Source organism: Rhinolophus ferrumequinum, chromosome 5, assembly GCF_004115265.2.
Source record: "Rhinolophus ferrumequinum isolate MPI-CBG mRhiFer1 chromosome 5, mRhiFer1_v1.p, whole genome shotgun sequence".
Taxonomy (NCBI): domain Eukaryota; kingdom Metazoa; phylum Chordata; class Mammalia; order Chiroptera; family Rhinolophidae; genus Rhinolophus; species Rhinolophus ferrumequinum.
In genome coordinates this window covers 41743762-41759642 of record NC_046288.1, presented here as the reverse complement: position 1 = coordinate 41759642, position 15881 = coordinate 41743762, and the positions used below count along the sequence as shown (strand labels likewise).

Below are 15881 nucleotides of genomic sequence, written 5' to 3'. Positions count from 1 at the left end.
TGTGTCATGCCAATCATCTATTTGTTGAAATTATGAAAGAACACACTAGTAAGACCTGAGGATTTTTTGAGATATAATTTTTGATAACATTTTTCAGTTTCTTTCATGGTTAATGATATATTCAGGTTTTAAAATTTTTCAGGATGTTTATGTTTCCTGAAAAGTCTACTTCAAAGAATGTTCTAATTTATAATCATAAAATTGTTTTTGTTGTTAAGCTATATTTTAAATGTCCCTCTATCTGGTGGGATATTCTTATTCTCATTAGCTATTTTCTTTAAATTTTTTGTGCTTTCTTTGTTTCTGTGAGATCTTTCAGAGGCTTCTCTAGCTTATTGTTTTAAATAAAAATTGTTAAATTAAAATTGTTTAAATCTACTACTAATCTATTAACCTAACAATAGTAACAGTCTACTTAAAGTTCAAATATAGCAATAGCCATATTTCTAAATAGGGAGCATATATGCTAGTGTGCTCTATCCTCATGAATGTATAGTGTATCGTTCGTTTAATAAAACAGAGTCCAATTGCAGCTCTTGTCTTTAGTATATAAAGTCTAAACCATATATGTTCGTGTAGATTTTCTTGCAGATATTGTGTGAATCCACTCATCATTTTTTTTTTTTCTCGTCTGGGATTCTGGCCTTGAAATTGTATTGGAGTTTTGTTCTTCATTTTTTCCGGATTTCCTCCTAAGTTTTTTCTAAACCTTTATTACCCACTCTTCCTCTTCTGCTCCCAGTTTTCCTTTCTATGACTTTCATACAGACCCATCTATTCTCCTTTTCCTTTGGGCCATCTAATGCTATATTTTAACACCTAATTCTAGGTAGCAGTATCTTGACTAACAGAGTTTACCTTATTAGAAGTTGTTTTTGAAACATGGGCTTTTGGGAAAGCACCATAGTGTCTTTGAAGTTAACGCGACCTTGAGTGCCTACGTACATAGTTCAAAGCAGGTTCTAAAGACTAAGCGAGGAGGCAATGTTAAACTTCTTTTAGGTTATAGCAATAGCCCTTTGGGTATCCTTACTGCTAGTCTTCAGCCTTCCAACTCCCACTACCCCATGTCACCCATCACCACTTCCCCATCCTATGTTTGAAGTTATTTTTCTTAAGCTCTAAAATACCTATATAGGGAGTATCATTTATGGTCATCAACTGTCAAGCCCTCATTTGCCTGTTGGAACTTACTATCTGTAGCCCCTTTGAATGTGTAAGTAATGCCTTAAGGAAGATGGATTTTACTATATCTTTGCTCTTTCCTTCAGCTAGGGTTCATCTCTGTCCACAACTCCTATAGTCACTTCATATTTCTGTTATTGAACTTACCACAGTCTGTCTTATATCTTTTGTATACCTTTCAACTTAACTACCATAGCATCTTAACAAGGGCCCGGAGCATCTCCTCTCTTCTTCTTTTGATCCCCATGGAATTTTGTAAAATGTGTTCATTCAGTAAGTGTGTATCAATTGAGCTGAATGGTATGCCAAACAAAATCAGATGTCTTGCCCTGACTGGCTGGCATTGTCGAGAACAGATTTACTAGGAATGCAAAATCAAGGTTAGATATTTACAAGCAGAGAAATCTAAAAGGGAGGGATTGGAGAGAGTAGCAGCAGACATGGGAATAAATACCAGAGCCTGGAGGCTCTTTTTGGGCACAAGGTGGCAGACTATGTCCATCTCAATCACCACGTAACGCATAAGGCAGATTTTTGAGGCTGAAATTTTCAGCCCTATTTTGAAAATCTTTGTTTGTTTATTTATTTATGTATTTTTTAAAGTGAAGCTAGTGTTGCTTGATGGCTGAAACCTGGTTTAGATGAAAGTGCAGACCCGCTGCCTGATGGCGAGGCTGCACTTCCATAGCTCAGCTTCTTCCACTCTGGACTCACCCTTTCATGTCTGCATCCCATAGTAATGCATTGCAGATGTTGAAACATTGCTAGTGTCCCTTAAATGGATGAAGAAAATTTGAATAAATATGCATGAACACTAAAGCTGGGAGAGAGGAAACAAAATATGACCAGAAAATGGAAACGTCATTTCTCCACTAGATAGCAGAGGAAAACAGATGGTCTTGGGAAGGTCCCACCTGTAATTACCTAAAGAAAACATTCGTTTTTCTCTTGTAGCTCTTTTTTTTCTTTAAAATGCCACGTGTTTTCCATGTGATCACACCATTCACATGTACAAGTGTGATATAATATGGGATATTAGTAGCAGGTTGATTTCAATGGATTTAACTGCAATTTAAATTCTGACATAATTTTCTTCACTTCATTAATTGCTTCCAGTTTTGTGTGCATGTGTGTGTGCACATACAGACATGCATATGCTTGCCAAATTGTCTTTTATAAAAATAACAAAGTACTAGGAATTGTTTATTCTGGAATTCTGATGATGACTAATTTATTAGGTGATATTTGAAGTCTTTTCATTGATACTGATTTCTATTATACCTAGAAGATGGAAATTAAATTATGAAAAAAAGATAATCCTTGCTTTCAGGTTCACTTAGCATTTCTTTCAGGTTCTCTTTCTCTTTGGAAGGAGGTAGAATTGGAAACAGTGATCACATGGAGATTTGTTTCAGGAAATAAAATTTGCCTTATGAGAAGTTATAAATGTGCAACGGAGGAAAAGAGTGTAGATGGCTATGAAGCAGGATATCTTTATTAGGCCAGAGGGAGGTCAAAGGCAAAAGGAAATGCTAGCTAGCCTAAGCAGAATGGGATGAGGGAATGCTTCCAAGCTTTATTCAGCAGATTAATTTTGTATCACTGCCTTTTCCAGAGGCAGAACTAATATTCTTGCCTTTGAAATGAAGCACCACAGATAACAGACTTTCTTATAGATCATTTATTAGCAGATTACTAGACGAGAAATAGTGTTTATTTTTATGTCTATAGAGCAACAACAAAGGAAGGCTTTTGTGACATTCATAAACTATTTTTATATGACACCTATTCAAATGTTACCTATTCCATAAATCCTTGATGAATTTTTTTCCTTAGAAAAAGTCATAGCTTTGAATAGAATCTCATACTAAAAAAACAACAGTTCTCCCCAGGAGGCCAGGTTTCTTGGCTTACTTAGCTCCCTGCTCTGTCCTGCTTTGCTATTAGGTGGCTCTCCTTTACCATCAAATCACAGATGACTAGGAATTCCAATCTTTATCCTGCTGGGAATTTCGCATGGACTAGTCACCATCACTCTCGCTCGAACTGCCGCTGTCAGATGATTCACTACTGTCCGGCTTTTTAGGAGGCCTAAACCTCCTGTTGGAATGTGTTTTTCTGTAACCCCAGGAGCCTTTCCTTTGTGGCATACCCTTATTCCACGTAGAATTATTTTGTCTGTGGGGTACATGATGATTTTTTCTGCTGTGTGTTGTTAGAGCCTCCTCATTATTGGGGCCACTATGGAAACCTATTTCATTTTTAATTTCATTATCAAGACCATGAGAAGGAATGAGCTGGCCCTGACTTTTGCCCTTGCTAGGAAATCTTTGTTTTTCACTTGGGGTCACTTGATTCCTGTTAGAATGTTCTGTGCCTTTGCTACTACTCTCTTTGCCATTTTTTGGAATTTCATTATGATTAGTACTTTCAGCAACATCACTGCTGCCTTCCTTTCTTTTCTCTTTTGAGGGTACACGAGGGTAATGAAACTCTACTTTCCCTTGGTGAGCATTTTGGCTGCCAGCATCCACTCTGTTTCCTTCTTTTCCAGGGAGTTTCTTAAAATCAGTGCTACCTATGATGTCATTGCTGCCCTCCACTAGGCTTACATCAGCAGTATTTGCCTCTTGTGCTGTCTCATCCCTGGTTCCAGTGGTACCTCTGCCATTTTCTTCTTTCTCTGGGATATCATTATAATCTGGCCCTCCTGCCTCAGGATTAATAGTCTCAGCTTCATTTGGGCCGGGAAACTCTGTTTGAATATCTGTACCTTCTAAATCAGGATCAATAGTTTCTCCTTTACCAGAAATGTCCTTAAAAGGTTGGCCATCTCCACTGAAAGGAGAGATATCATTATCCCCCCTTTCTTGAATATCTGGGTACCCACTGCCTTCAAAATCACTGGGGATTTTTTTAATTTTTCGGAGCTGTTTTAGATAGTCAGTGTTGTCTTGGATATGGTGGATGCTTTTGCTCTTTACTGGAATATTCTGGGCTTGTGGATCTCTTTGATGATTCTTCTTACCTTTTGATGGGGCTTTAGCATAGTTTGCACTTGCTGGAATTTTGCTTAGAACATTCCTGTGTTTGATCTCTGCTTTTCCTTCCCCCAAGAGTTCGATCACAGCTCCTGGCTCCGTTATATGTTGCATATTATTTCTGATGAGAACTGTGCCATATTCTTCTTGGTCACGTAGTTTGCTGATAGCGTCACCTCCATCCTCAGCCCCATTTTTTCCAGTGGATTCAGGATAAGTGTACATCTCTAGGTTATTGTGTGCATTTTCTCTGTTACTAATACTGTTGTCTTCATTCACTGTCTGTCTATTTTCAAAAAGATTTTGGGATTTGCTACTTTGGTTATTTTTATTGGCTCCAACAAGGAACAAGTCTTTCTGTCTTTCCTCGACAATGTTTCCTTTAGGTGCTGACTCTTGATTTCTTCTCTTGCCAGAATGGTGAAGGGCAATATTGTCTTTGCTTTTTTCTTCCTGCTAAAGTATAATTTTCAACATTAAGTGATTATTTTATGTTAAATTTTAAAAATCTAATAATTCTTAGGTAATATATATGCATATATGTATACATATACATATATGTGTGTATATATATATACACATATATATATATATCAGGGTGCCAAAAAAATGTATACAAGTGGACACTATTTAACATTGCTCAAGCAGTAGTTCGCCATAATCAGAAGTGTCTGGATGCTGACAGTAACCACTTTGAGCACTTCTTGTAATTGCAGAAGTCAAACGTGACTTGTATTCATCTTTTGTTATTGGTATATATTGAGTATTACAATTTTAATACAGTTTTTTTCCTCTCTTAAAATGTGTATACTTTTTTTTGCCCATATATATATATATTTATATATATATAAAATATATATATTTTGCATATATATATATATATATATATAATCTGATGTTTAATAAAAAAATTCTACTAACTCAATAGAGGTTTGTTGGTAGAGATAATTCTGGCATGGCCAAAGCATTTTTAATGGAGAAAAAAGAATGAGCTTGAAGGATGAGTAAGATTCAGATACACGAAAGAGAAGTACTAAGAATATTTTAAGAATAAGCAGTGTATTCAAATGTTTAGAAACAGGAAATATTTGGATGCTAATTGGAATAAAACTCTAACTTTGGAATAGAGAAATCCTAAAGAAGGGAATAAGAAATAAATTTGGAAATGTAGATTAGGGCCTGATTTTAAAGGAGGATTCAAATTTAAGGAGGGTAGAGTGTGTTCCTCATCTTTTGACTAGTGAGTCTGTGCAGGTGATATGGAATTCATTTTTTTAAAATAATTATTCTCTCTCCCATTCTCATAATCTCTCTCTCTCTCTCTCTCTCTCTCTCTCTCTCTCTCTCTCTCTCTCTCTCTCTCTCATCCTCGACTATAGTGCTGTTCTCCTTTTATACATGTATCTTATTAATCTTGGAAGCAGTGGGGAAATTGTTGAGTCAGCTCACACTTGAGTCTCAAAATAAAAATGGTTTGTGGAAGTACCCTCTATTCTTATGAAGCTGGATAATATATAGTATACAAAAGGTCTAACTTTTTAAAGTAGCATTTTTAAGATGTAATTTGAAATGATCTATTTGTGGGAGGTATGACATCATTATTCACTAGTCTTTTATTTAGCAGGTATATTCTGAAAATAAGTGAGATTTTGATCTGAGGAAAAATATAATAGAAAAAAATTTATAGTGAATTATTTATAAATTAAAAAGGATTTTAAGCATTTGACTTATTTTAAGACATTAAATTTTGGAAAATTTTACATGTACATTTATATTTTCTTTTGAAATCAAGTTTATTTACTCATTGATAATGTATCTTTTTGAATTAAGCAAATGCATTAGAAAATCAGTAGATTATAATAATCCCTTCTTAATTTTTTTCCTCTCTACTCTGAAGTGGGAAGTTTTGCTTTATATTTGGTGCTTTTACTGCTTTTAAAACAGTAGCATGTATACTAAATTGTATAATAAATGTATAATAAATTGTGTGCATTTTACTAAAGACTGAATAGGTTTCTTTTATAAATGAAAACATAACACCTTTTAAATTGTGGTGAGTTATGGTCAATTATTTCTGCATTTGCTTATGTTAAGTGATTCCAATTGCATTGTTGACTGTATAATGATCTGTGTATCAGTTAGCTGGTCTGCTTTCCTCTGCTCTGCTTTCCAATCTTTACATCTTCGCTTATAATATTCTTTTCATGGATAATGGCCTCTTCCACCTACTTGTTTTCTCAAATCCTACTCATCCTCCAAGACCTAGCTCAATTATTTCCATTATGTAGCTTTTCCTGAATACCAGACTGGGAATTAATCTTTTTCTACTCCAAGCCCTAAAACATGATTTTTTGGGGACCACTCACGTAGCACTTTGCACATTCTGTCTTGGGTTTTAATGACTTTTGTAAGGACTGTTTGTTTGTTTGTTTTTTTCTAAGATCCTGGAGAGAAGAATTAGGTTTTCTCAATAGTTTTATCTCACACAGTATCTTGCACAATAGAAAGAGCTCAATTCATATTTGTTACAATAAAACTTTAACAGGCAGTTAGTCTTAGAGACGCATCTAAAGAATATCGAGCTGAACGAAACAACATTCTGAAGGGAAACTACTACTTTCATGGGAAATGAAGCCAGATTTGGAAAAAGTAAATAGTCCTTTTTGCTGATGGCATTTTAAGCTGTTTCCAGCTCTTTGGCCAATGAATCTGCAAGAAAGGACTGAGTGAAAAGGATTATTGTTCCATTCCAGTGACAAGGCCCTTATTCTTTCTCTTCGGAGCTTTCTGAAACAGATGGAGTCATCTGTGAAATGAATTTAAGGAACACTGAAAAGTGTCACTTTTTAAGCCAAAATGCTTTCTCCTGAAAGCCTTTGAATCGTCAGCATTAGAGCATATGGTAGAATATGTCTAGAAAACCTCCTTATAAAAGACCAAACGTTAATCAAAAGCATTAACACAAAAAAATTCATGGGGTCCACCAGTACCACACCTGCCACAGTAGGTCCTGAGGCAGGGCAGGATTAGGGCCAGGGCACAGGTGGCCCATCTGTATCAGGAAGACTCTGGAACACAGAGTTCCATAGCAGAGACACTTGAGGAGCCTAGGACTATGGGAAAGGGACAAAGCCACCAGTCACAGATAGGCTCCGCTATAGTTTCCCATGGCATTAGTCCAGAGTTAGACTCATCATAAGGATCATTACTCAGAGACTCAGCTTACCTTTATATTAGTTTGATTTTTCCTCCCAGGTGATGTGTAAACATACTTAAAAATATAATACCCATGTTTCTCATGGTGGCCCTTGTACGTTATCTACAAAAACACAACATTATATTAAGATGGGTTTCTCTTTTTCTAAGAAGATTTCTGGCTCTCTTTTTGATTCTACACGGTATTGTAAAACTTGGGTGAAGGCTAATTCTGCATCTGACAAATGTAGTACTTCCTATAACCACTGGAGGGCGAGTGCCAGCCGGCCCCTGAAGATAGACACTTGTTCCTTTCTTTTCTGTGTGTCCCTAAATCTGTTTTCCCTAAAGATGACGATCAACTGACTCTCTCTTGTCCAGGGTGTGTCAATTTGATTACCAAATTTCAGTGGAAATGGAACACTTGGAAATATATTCAGGTGGGAAAGGGTGAGGAGATTAGAAGAAAGGTCGATTTTTCCAGTATACATGTCTGATATCAAATTGGCAAAATTCACAGCATGAACATTCAGGCTCTTAAATTTTCAGGTTTTGCCTTTGTAATTTTCAGCTGAGACAGAACAGAAGATTGTTAGTTCTTAGAACAGAATTTTTTGAGGCTGCCAAAAGAAACCGTGGCAGGCAGAAGTAAGCTGCAATTTGGTGAGATGAAAAGCTGAGGGAACTTATTTAACTTTCTGGATCATATGGGAAACTAACTCCATGTGAACAGAATTCCCCATTAAAACTTGTTAATGCTCTTCCCTCTGTTTTCTCTCTCAGTTATTGCTTTGTTTTTATGTACATATGTGGAAAACTGTTGTTTCCTAATAACAGTATCCCAGACTTTTTACTCACTTATCCTTGTGAAGGAAGAAATCACATTGAAGAGAAATCTCTGGTTAGAATGCTTTTCTCTTTTCTGTCACACATTGTGTTAATTAAAGTGCCCAAATTATGTTGTGTAATTTTGCCTTTCCATTCTAAGTACACAGGAATATTTTGACAGTTAAAATTTTCCTTTTACTGACTTTTTCCTTTACAGAGTTAAAATGGATTTATTTGAGAAGAATAATTCTGTTTACCCTCTGTTCTTCCACACAGTCTTGCTTAGTTTTCTCAGTCTGTGGTTTAAATGTCTGCAAGGGAACAAGAAATAAAACTTCACCAAACATTCATTCTTTCGTTCCTTTCTTCGAACAATAAATGTTTCGTTTACTTTTCTCTCACTGGGTTATACTAGTCAATGTGAAAAATCATTCTGACCAAAAGAAGATGGACGCACTCACCACATTGACATTTGTTTCAGTTACAAGAAGGTGCTAGGGTTCCTCCCCCAGAGGGAGACAACGTCATCTCCATCACACAACCACATTTAGGTACAGGAGAATGCCAGGTGAAAAAGCTTGGATGTCATTAGTATCCATTGAAAAAGAAGTTTTCACTGCACCCTGGGATTCGTTTAATATCAGTGAACCAAAATCAGAGTTCAGCAATGTGGACTGTATGTGCATTGATTATATAAGTTCAGTAGCTGCTATATGAGTTAAGATATACTGCTGCTCATGCAGCAAGAGTAAAATCACAGCCCTGCATATAAGGGGAAGGACCACACTTAAGGATGGGACTTATTATTGCCGGTCACCTGGGCAGATATTTCTTTCAGGAATTGGAAAATGGCATAGCCTGCAAATTGGGACAAATGCTTTCTCTTGATCTGACATGAAAGGGTCGAGATATCTTGAGGGTTCCTGAGGACAAGAGGTAGCTATTAAAGTGGAGAAAGTCCAGAGACCAAAAAGAAATAGACCCAGGCAGCTTGTTCCAGGCTTTTGGGCTAAATTTTAGGTGTTCCAGGAGAGCATGCAGAAGAAGAGAATCCTGAGGCAAGATTGCCATGGATGCAACAGATGTAAAGTTTTATTTCCTTATTTACTTTTGAAACTCCTGGGTTATCTCAGATGTGACAAGAAGAACCAATGGGTAGGACTGGTTCGTGTTTGAATGGGTGTGCTAAAGTGGAAGGAGGCATCATGGTGGTAGCAATCAGATAAGAAAGAGAAACCCTTAATGGAAAGATGAAATAAAAAGACCCTATCCACCTAGAGCATGTCCTGCCTGAATAAACCTCAGAGTTCTGTATTTCCTTGGAATAAGATATGGAATTGCTTGGAATAAGCAAGCAATTGTCCTGCTTGCTTTTAGATACCGTGCATCTGCTCTGCCTGGGATGAGTCCTGCAAATGACATTTCCTGAGCTCATTTCCCATCTGGCTCCGGTGTGGATTTGGCTGACGGGAGACAGGACCTGAGACTAGAGGGTAGAAGGAGAAAGAAGCCAAGGTATGTCCTACCCTGCTCTCTCGGTTTGGCGCTGCATCTCTAGGATTGGATGCATCTCCATTGTGGTCCTAATTCCTGCTACCCCGAGGGCACTGGGAACAACACCTCCTTCATTGTTTTTCCAGCCGAAGGCATGGTAGTGGCTTCAGTCTTTATGTTGCCTCATCACCCTTGATTTGCCCTTTCTGTTTGTCCTATACTTTATAAGTATTCTCTAAATAGAACCCTTCTTACTCAACTTCCTGTCATGGATTTTGTTTTCCTGACTAGATCCAGACTGATAGAATCATCTTAAAAATAAACTCAAAACTTTAGTAAAAGTACCCTATTGGCTAGGCTCCAAAGCAGATCTCCTTCAGATTCCATTCCATTCTAGAAACAGTAATAGTTTGTCAATCATAGAAACAGAGGACAAACTAGTGATTGCCAGGGGGAGTGGCAAAATAAGTGAAGGGGATTAAGAAGTACAAACTTCCAGTTATAAAATAAGTCACGGGGATGTAATGTACAGCCTAGGGAATATAGTCAATAATATTATAATAACGTTGTATGGTAGCATGTGGTAACTAGACTTGTCCTGGTGATCATTTTGTAAGAAATGAAAATATTTAATCACTATGTTACACACCTGAAACTACTATAATATCGTGTGTCAATTATAATTCAACTTTAAAAAGACAGAAATACATATTAAATAAATAATGAACTATGTTTGTATACTCATTGGATGGGAATATAGAGGAAGGGATAATGATACATATTTGTGGTAAGAATGTAAAGATGTATACTGTTTGGGGAAGAAAATACAGCAATATCTTTGGAAAAAATAGGTATTCTCTTCTACTCAATACTTCTATTCCCAGAAATCTCTCTATTATAGAAATAAAAGTACAACTCGTGCCATAAAAATGAAAGTACAAATTTGTATGAAAAAAATAGTTTGTCAATAACATCTTATATTTATATAGCACTTTACAGTTTGTAAACTGCTTTCATATAAATAATCTCATCTAATTCCCATGTGAGATAGGCAACAGGAGAAACAGAACACTTACACAGCTGGCAGCAGTAGTAGAAGTAAAGGAGATATTTTGACCTAAATCCTCTGTATCAAAGTCCCAGGGTTAAAAATAATACATTTTTAAATAGCCTGATATATGAAAAAAAATTAATAATAAGAGGAAGTTTACATTAAGTACCTTCAGGCATATCTTATCATTTTATCTTTTATTGTCTTTTATGATGGTTTTTATATTTATGCATATGATCTTTTGCATATGAAGTTAGATCATGTATCATTTCTCAAAAGTATCAAAACAGTGAAAAGAGATCTGCAAATGGGGCTATAGAAAAGAGAAAACATAAAAATGAGATGGGTAGGTATTGATAAAAAAAAAAAAGAAATGACAGTTTGGGGTATTTGGCATCTTTTACAGAACACACACACTTATTAAAAACATACTTGATAATATAGAGTAATTCACAATATAGTTCACAATAATAAATCATGAACTTACAGCAAAGTAACTTATAACAATGTTCTTATAGTCTAATTGCATATTGATAAATATTAATTAAATCACATAGCCTGATAATCATCTTTTATTTTCTTCCATTTATAAATTTTGTTTTTGAAGGAAACCAGTACATCACCCCAAAATATGCCTCTTTGACATAAAAATTATTTTGAACTGAAGGCAATTAAAAATAATAAACAGAAAAAGCTCCCCCTTTTCTGCCTAGAGTCAGGAAATGAGTTCTCCTTTTACTGGAGACAGACTCCTCTTATGAGTCCAGAGACTACACTAGAGTAACCTGCAAACAAACTTTGTTAAACCAACCCTAATCTTCCTGGGTATTTGGACCATAAGGACTACCCTAATCCAAACCTTTTGTCTTGTCAGTTCTTCACAAATATGTTGTTTCATTGTCTAAAAGGTGTAAAAGCTTCTTGCTCTGGTCACTTTTGAGTCTTCATTCTCTTGTGAAGGCTCCCATGTACATGTAAAAATTCAGTAACACTTGTATGCTTTTCTCCTGTTCGTCTGTCTTTGTCAGTTTAGTTTTCAAACCAACCAGGGACCCAAAGAGGGTTGAGAAAAACTTTTCCCTCCCCTACTGTTTGAATTTGGCTTATAATTTCAAAACATATATAAGTCAGTATATACTAATTTCCGATACCACCAATCTATTATTAAATAATTAGATAATTGCTCAAATGGAATCTATTTATCTGGGAGAAAACACCATTCGTAATTCCAAATTTTGTCTCTCTGCCCCTGCCGAGCCTCTTTCATTTGAAATATGCCTTTCTCCCTTCTCCCCCAACACCCTCTTGGCAATCCTCCCATGCTTGAATGTGGCCCTGTAATGGAGATGGCATTGTTTCCCTCTGGGGAGAAACGCTGGCACCTGCTTTTGGCTAGTGGTCACTGGATTGATGTTGACATAGAGCATTTACTGGAAAACGGTCAGAGAGTGCCAGCTGTTTCTTGGAGTGTGTTGCTGAGAACAGACTCATCCTATGCTGGTGGGATTGAGCTGAGTCAGCAAGACCCTCTTGATGCCTAAGCACAGGCGTCTGTGGCCCTGACTGCGCTAAGTCATGTGGATTGGACCTGGCAGATGTCTGTTTTAAGCAGAACAGCCCCCATGGGACTGTTAGAGGCTGTGAGCTGAGAAGAGATATGCTTTCCTCAACTTCTGCTGTCCTCACCGGATGATATGGTTGTCCGTGGGTCACAACTGGTCACCCACTCATTCAGGACCTATATTTAAGTACTCCTGGCAACAGAATGACCACTTGTTTCCGTGGTTCTCCAACCTAAGGAGTTACTGTGAGAAATTAGAATGCTTTCCAGACATTATCTAATTGGCACTGTGTCTGCATTGCAGACAATATCGGTAACACTCAGCATTTTCACAAGATAATTAGTCACATCCTAAGTACTCATCTGGGTGAATCGGAGAGAAGAAAAGATACAATTGGAGCTTGATTTGGGTTAAGCTTGGGTGACGGGGGGCACTTCCTCCCACCTTTACTCTCACTGATGAAGAGAAAAATCATTACCAAGATCTCACAGTGTTGGGGTATTGAAAAAAATTACATGAAAGTTTGGTCCCTTTGTATTGCCATGTATTTACAAAATTTAGTTGGTTAGCCTTAATCTAGTCAAGTTAATTCTTTTTTCAGTTTTTTTTTGTAGAGTATTAAAAAGTTCTTTTGACATATTATAACTTGGGTCTCTGAGTATTTACTCATTAGCCTTAGCTGATTTGAAACACTGTGGCTGGCTCTTGGTTTTCTCAAAAGTACTCTTTTTGGTGTTTCTTAAAAGCCAACATGTTGATATCTTGTAAGTCAGCTCATGTTTATTGATGGCCTTGTTTGTGGAGGTGTTGGTGTCAGGTGCTGGCTGCTTTCTTTCTGCTTGGTCTTTTATTATACTGAACTACGGAAGTGTTAACTAATTTGAAAAGACATTGCTTAAAAGAAGAATAGATCAAGAGAGCAAGAGATTATATGATGCATAACTGAATTTGTAAATGCTTACTGGTGCTGCCCAGGTCAGACTGAAAAGGAGCAGTTCCAAACAGACAATTTGCATCTTTGAGAATCTCTGTAAAAAGACAATAATATTTTACCCTAAAGCACTGCCAATTATGAACTGCAGCCATAAAAATAAAAAAAACACAAAAGTTATACAAACTTCTTTTTCCCTAGCATCCTTTTGTTTAAATAAATAAATAAATAAATAAATAAATAAATAAATAAAAGCCTATACATAATTTATTTATACCCAATGTGGATACTTTAATGTAAGTGCTTCCATATGTCTAATTATTCCAATGTGAAAATGAAAATTGTCCATATTTTCATGTCCATAAAATTGTCAATATTATTAAAAGAATGAAGTCAGTTGATAGAAATGTATTTTGTAGCCATATTTATTTGCTCTGTTGTCGGCCCAAACTTTTCCCTTTTGTCTTTACACAGAGAGAGTTTAATTTAATTACTTATATTATTCATAATAACGTTAACTTAGTATAGCAGCTCATGACATATTCTTTAAACGAGTTGCCAGGGTAACAGGCTCCACTGTGAGGAATATAATCTTGGCTGCTGCCAGGCTGGTGCCCTAATACATGTCCTTATATTCATTAACAATGTGTCTGATTTCGTAGCCATCCATAGAATGGAGGGTAAAACAATTTATGTAATACAGTAATAGCTAAAATTAATTGAATACTAAAATGAGCCAAGCACTGTTCTAACATTTTCACACATATTCAATTAATTGAGCGTCATAACAACCTTATGAGTTAGGTGATATTATTACTTCTGTTTTATAGATTAGGAAATAGACACAGAAAGTCAAATAATTTGTCCCAGAATTCCCAGGTCTTAAGGGGCAGAACTGGGGTTAGTAAAGCAGGCAATGTAGCTAGAGAGCCAGTGTTTTTCATGAAGACTCTATGCCACCTGGAATGTTTCTACTCCTCTATCTTATTACAGAAAAATCTACATAGTTATTTAAAAGCAAATTGTATTTGATATTGGGCTCAACAAAAGTACGTTTAGAACATTAACATTTATCTATGTATAAAGTTATATGTATACCCTTTGGTAAATATACTAAGAGGAGCTAATGAGCTCACTTAAATGGCCATTAAATTGAAAAAAAAAATGTCAACATAAGCTTGGTTTACTAATCTATTGGTTTTGATGAACATTAAATATTTTACTAACTACCACACAGATATATAGCATCCAATATGAGAATAAAAAATTTAGATCAGTCTTTGAGATTACTTGGGGAAAATCACCTTTAACGGGAAAAATAATCTAAATACTGTTGCAATCTTTAAACATTTCAAGGTAAAACATTTTATTTGTAGAAATAAATATAACTATTAAATATATTCTAAAAAGCTAAGCTATTTTCTGCTAAATTAATACAATTTTAAGAATCTTAACTCTGACTATAACTTAACCATCCAAGCATTTTAGAGATCAGGACAATACAAATCATTTATTAAAGGACTTAATGCTGAGAAATATTAGCACAGATGATATTACACAGATGAGGGTGGAAAGTATGAATCTGATCACATTATCATTATTCTGATTTATAAGTGAAGGTATAAAGTAAAATTGGAGTCTTTGAGTTTTTGTGGATCTTGATAATGCTGACAGTCAACTCAAAGAAGAAATTGCCACCAAGCCATCAATTTAATTGATAATTTCTAGAGCTTGATAACACACTTGCTGTTTTACAAAACAAAGCACTAAATATTACACAGTTGTGTTCAGTAGTGAACACTTACAATTTGCGTTTATTTTCAAAACCAATCTCCCTACTTGGATGGGATGCATCCTGAAAATGAAAACAATTGTATTATAAAGCTGTTCGCTATCAAGAACATCAAGAAAGCGAAATTACCTGGTATCTTTTACCTTCGGAATACCTGGCTTCTTCTGCAGGATTAGCAGTTTCTGGGCATTTTGCTGAAATTTAAAGTTTTTAGAGTTCCCAATGGCCAATCAGCATTGGCTCACCTAGCACTAGCACAAACAATTTGTTACCAGTGCCCACAGATAACCATAGGGGGCAAAGTAATTTTAATCTAAAAATGTTTTTGTGGTGGAAAGCTGCTATCAAATGTTCCAGAAAGTGGTATAAACAAAAAATATAAATACCTCAGTTTGGTATATCATGTTGTCAGATAATTAAAATTGATTTTAGAACTATTAATTAGGACTGACTGAATAACTAACAAGTTTATAAGTGGAAAACATTTTAGCTATCATTTTATGTAGAAAGTTTATAATTTAAATTTTGTCTGCTTCAACTCAGCAAAATATAACAAAAATGTATTGAGTGCCTATTATGTGACAGGCATTGGGGAAACAGCAGTGAACAAAACAGATAGAAAAAAATTCCTGTTTTCATGGAGTTTATAATCTGATGGGGAGACAGACAACAAACAAGATAAATACCGTATTTTCCCGAAAATAAGACCTAACCGGACAATCAGCTCTAATGCGTCTTTTGGAGCAAAAATTAATATAAGACTCAGTCTTACATTACATTATGTTAGATAAGACCCGGTCTT

The 15881-nt window shown here is 35.8% G+C and overlaps 1 protein-coding gene across 5 annotated transcripts; it reads right to left on the bottom strand.

Moving 5' to 3' along the window:
• Positions 1-2867: 2867 nt before the first annotated feature.
• MEPE (matrix extracellular phosphoglycoprotein) lies at positions 2868-15295 on the bottom strand. Of its 5 annotated transcripts, none has more exons than XM_033105515.1 (5): positions 15209-15295; positions 13319-13384; positions 8507-8560; positions 7453-7545; positions 2868-4679 (listed from the first exon to the last, which is right to left on the bottom strand). In XM_033105515.1, exons 2-5 carry the CDS (start codon positions 13370-13372, stop codon positions 3207-3209), a joined length of 1674 nt encoding a protein of 557 aa, XP_032961406.1. In that variant the 5' UTR covers positions 13373-13384; positions 15209-15295; the 3' UTR covers positions 2868-3206. The 5 variants fall into 5 exon arrangements, with proteins under 5 accessions (XP_032961406.1, XP_032961405.1, XP_032961407.1 ...); XM_033105514.1 differs by having other exon boundaries at positions 2869-4682; XM_033105516.1 differs by lacking the exon at positions 7453-7545 and having other exon boundaries at positions 2869-4682.
• Between the last annotated feature and the right edge of the window lie 586 nt (positions 15296-15881).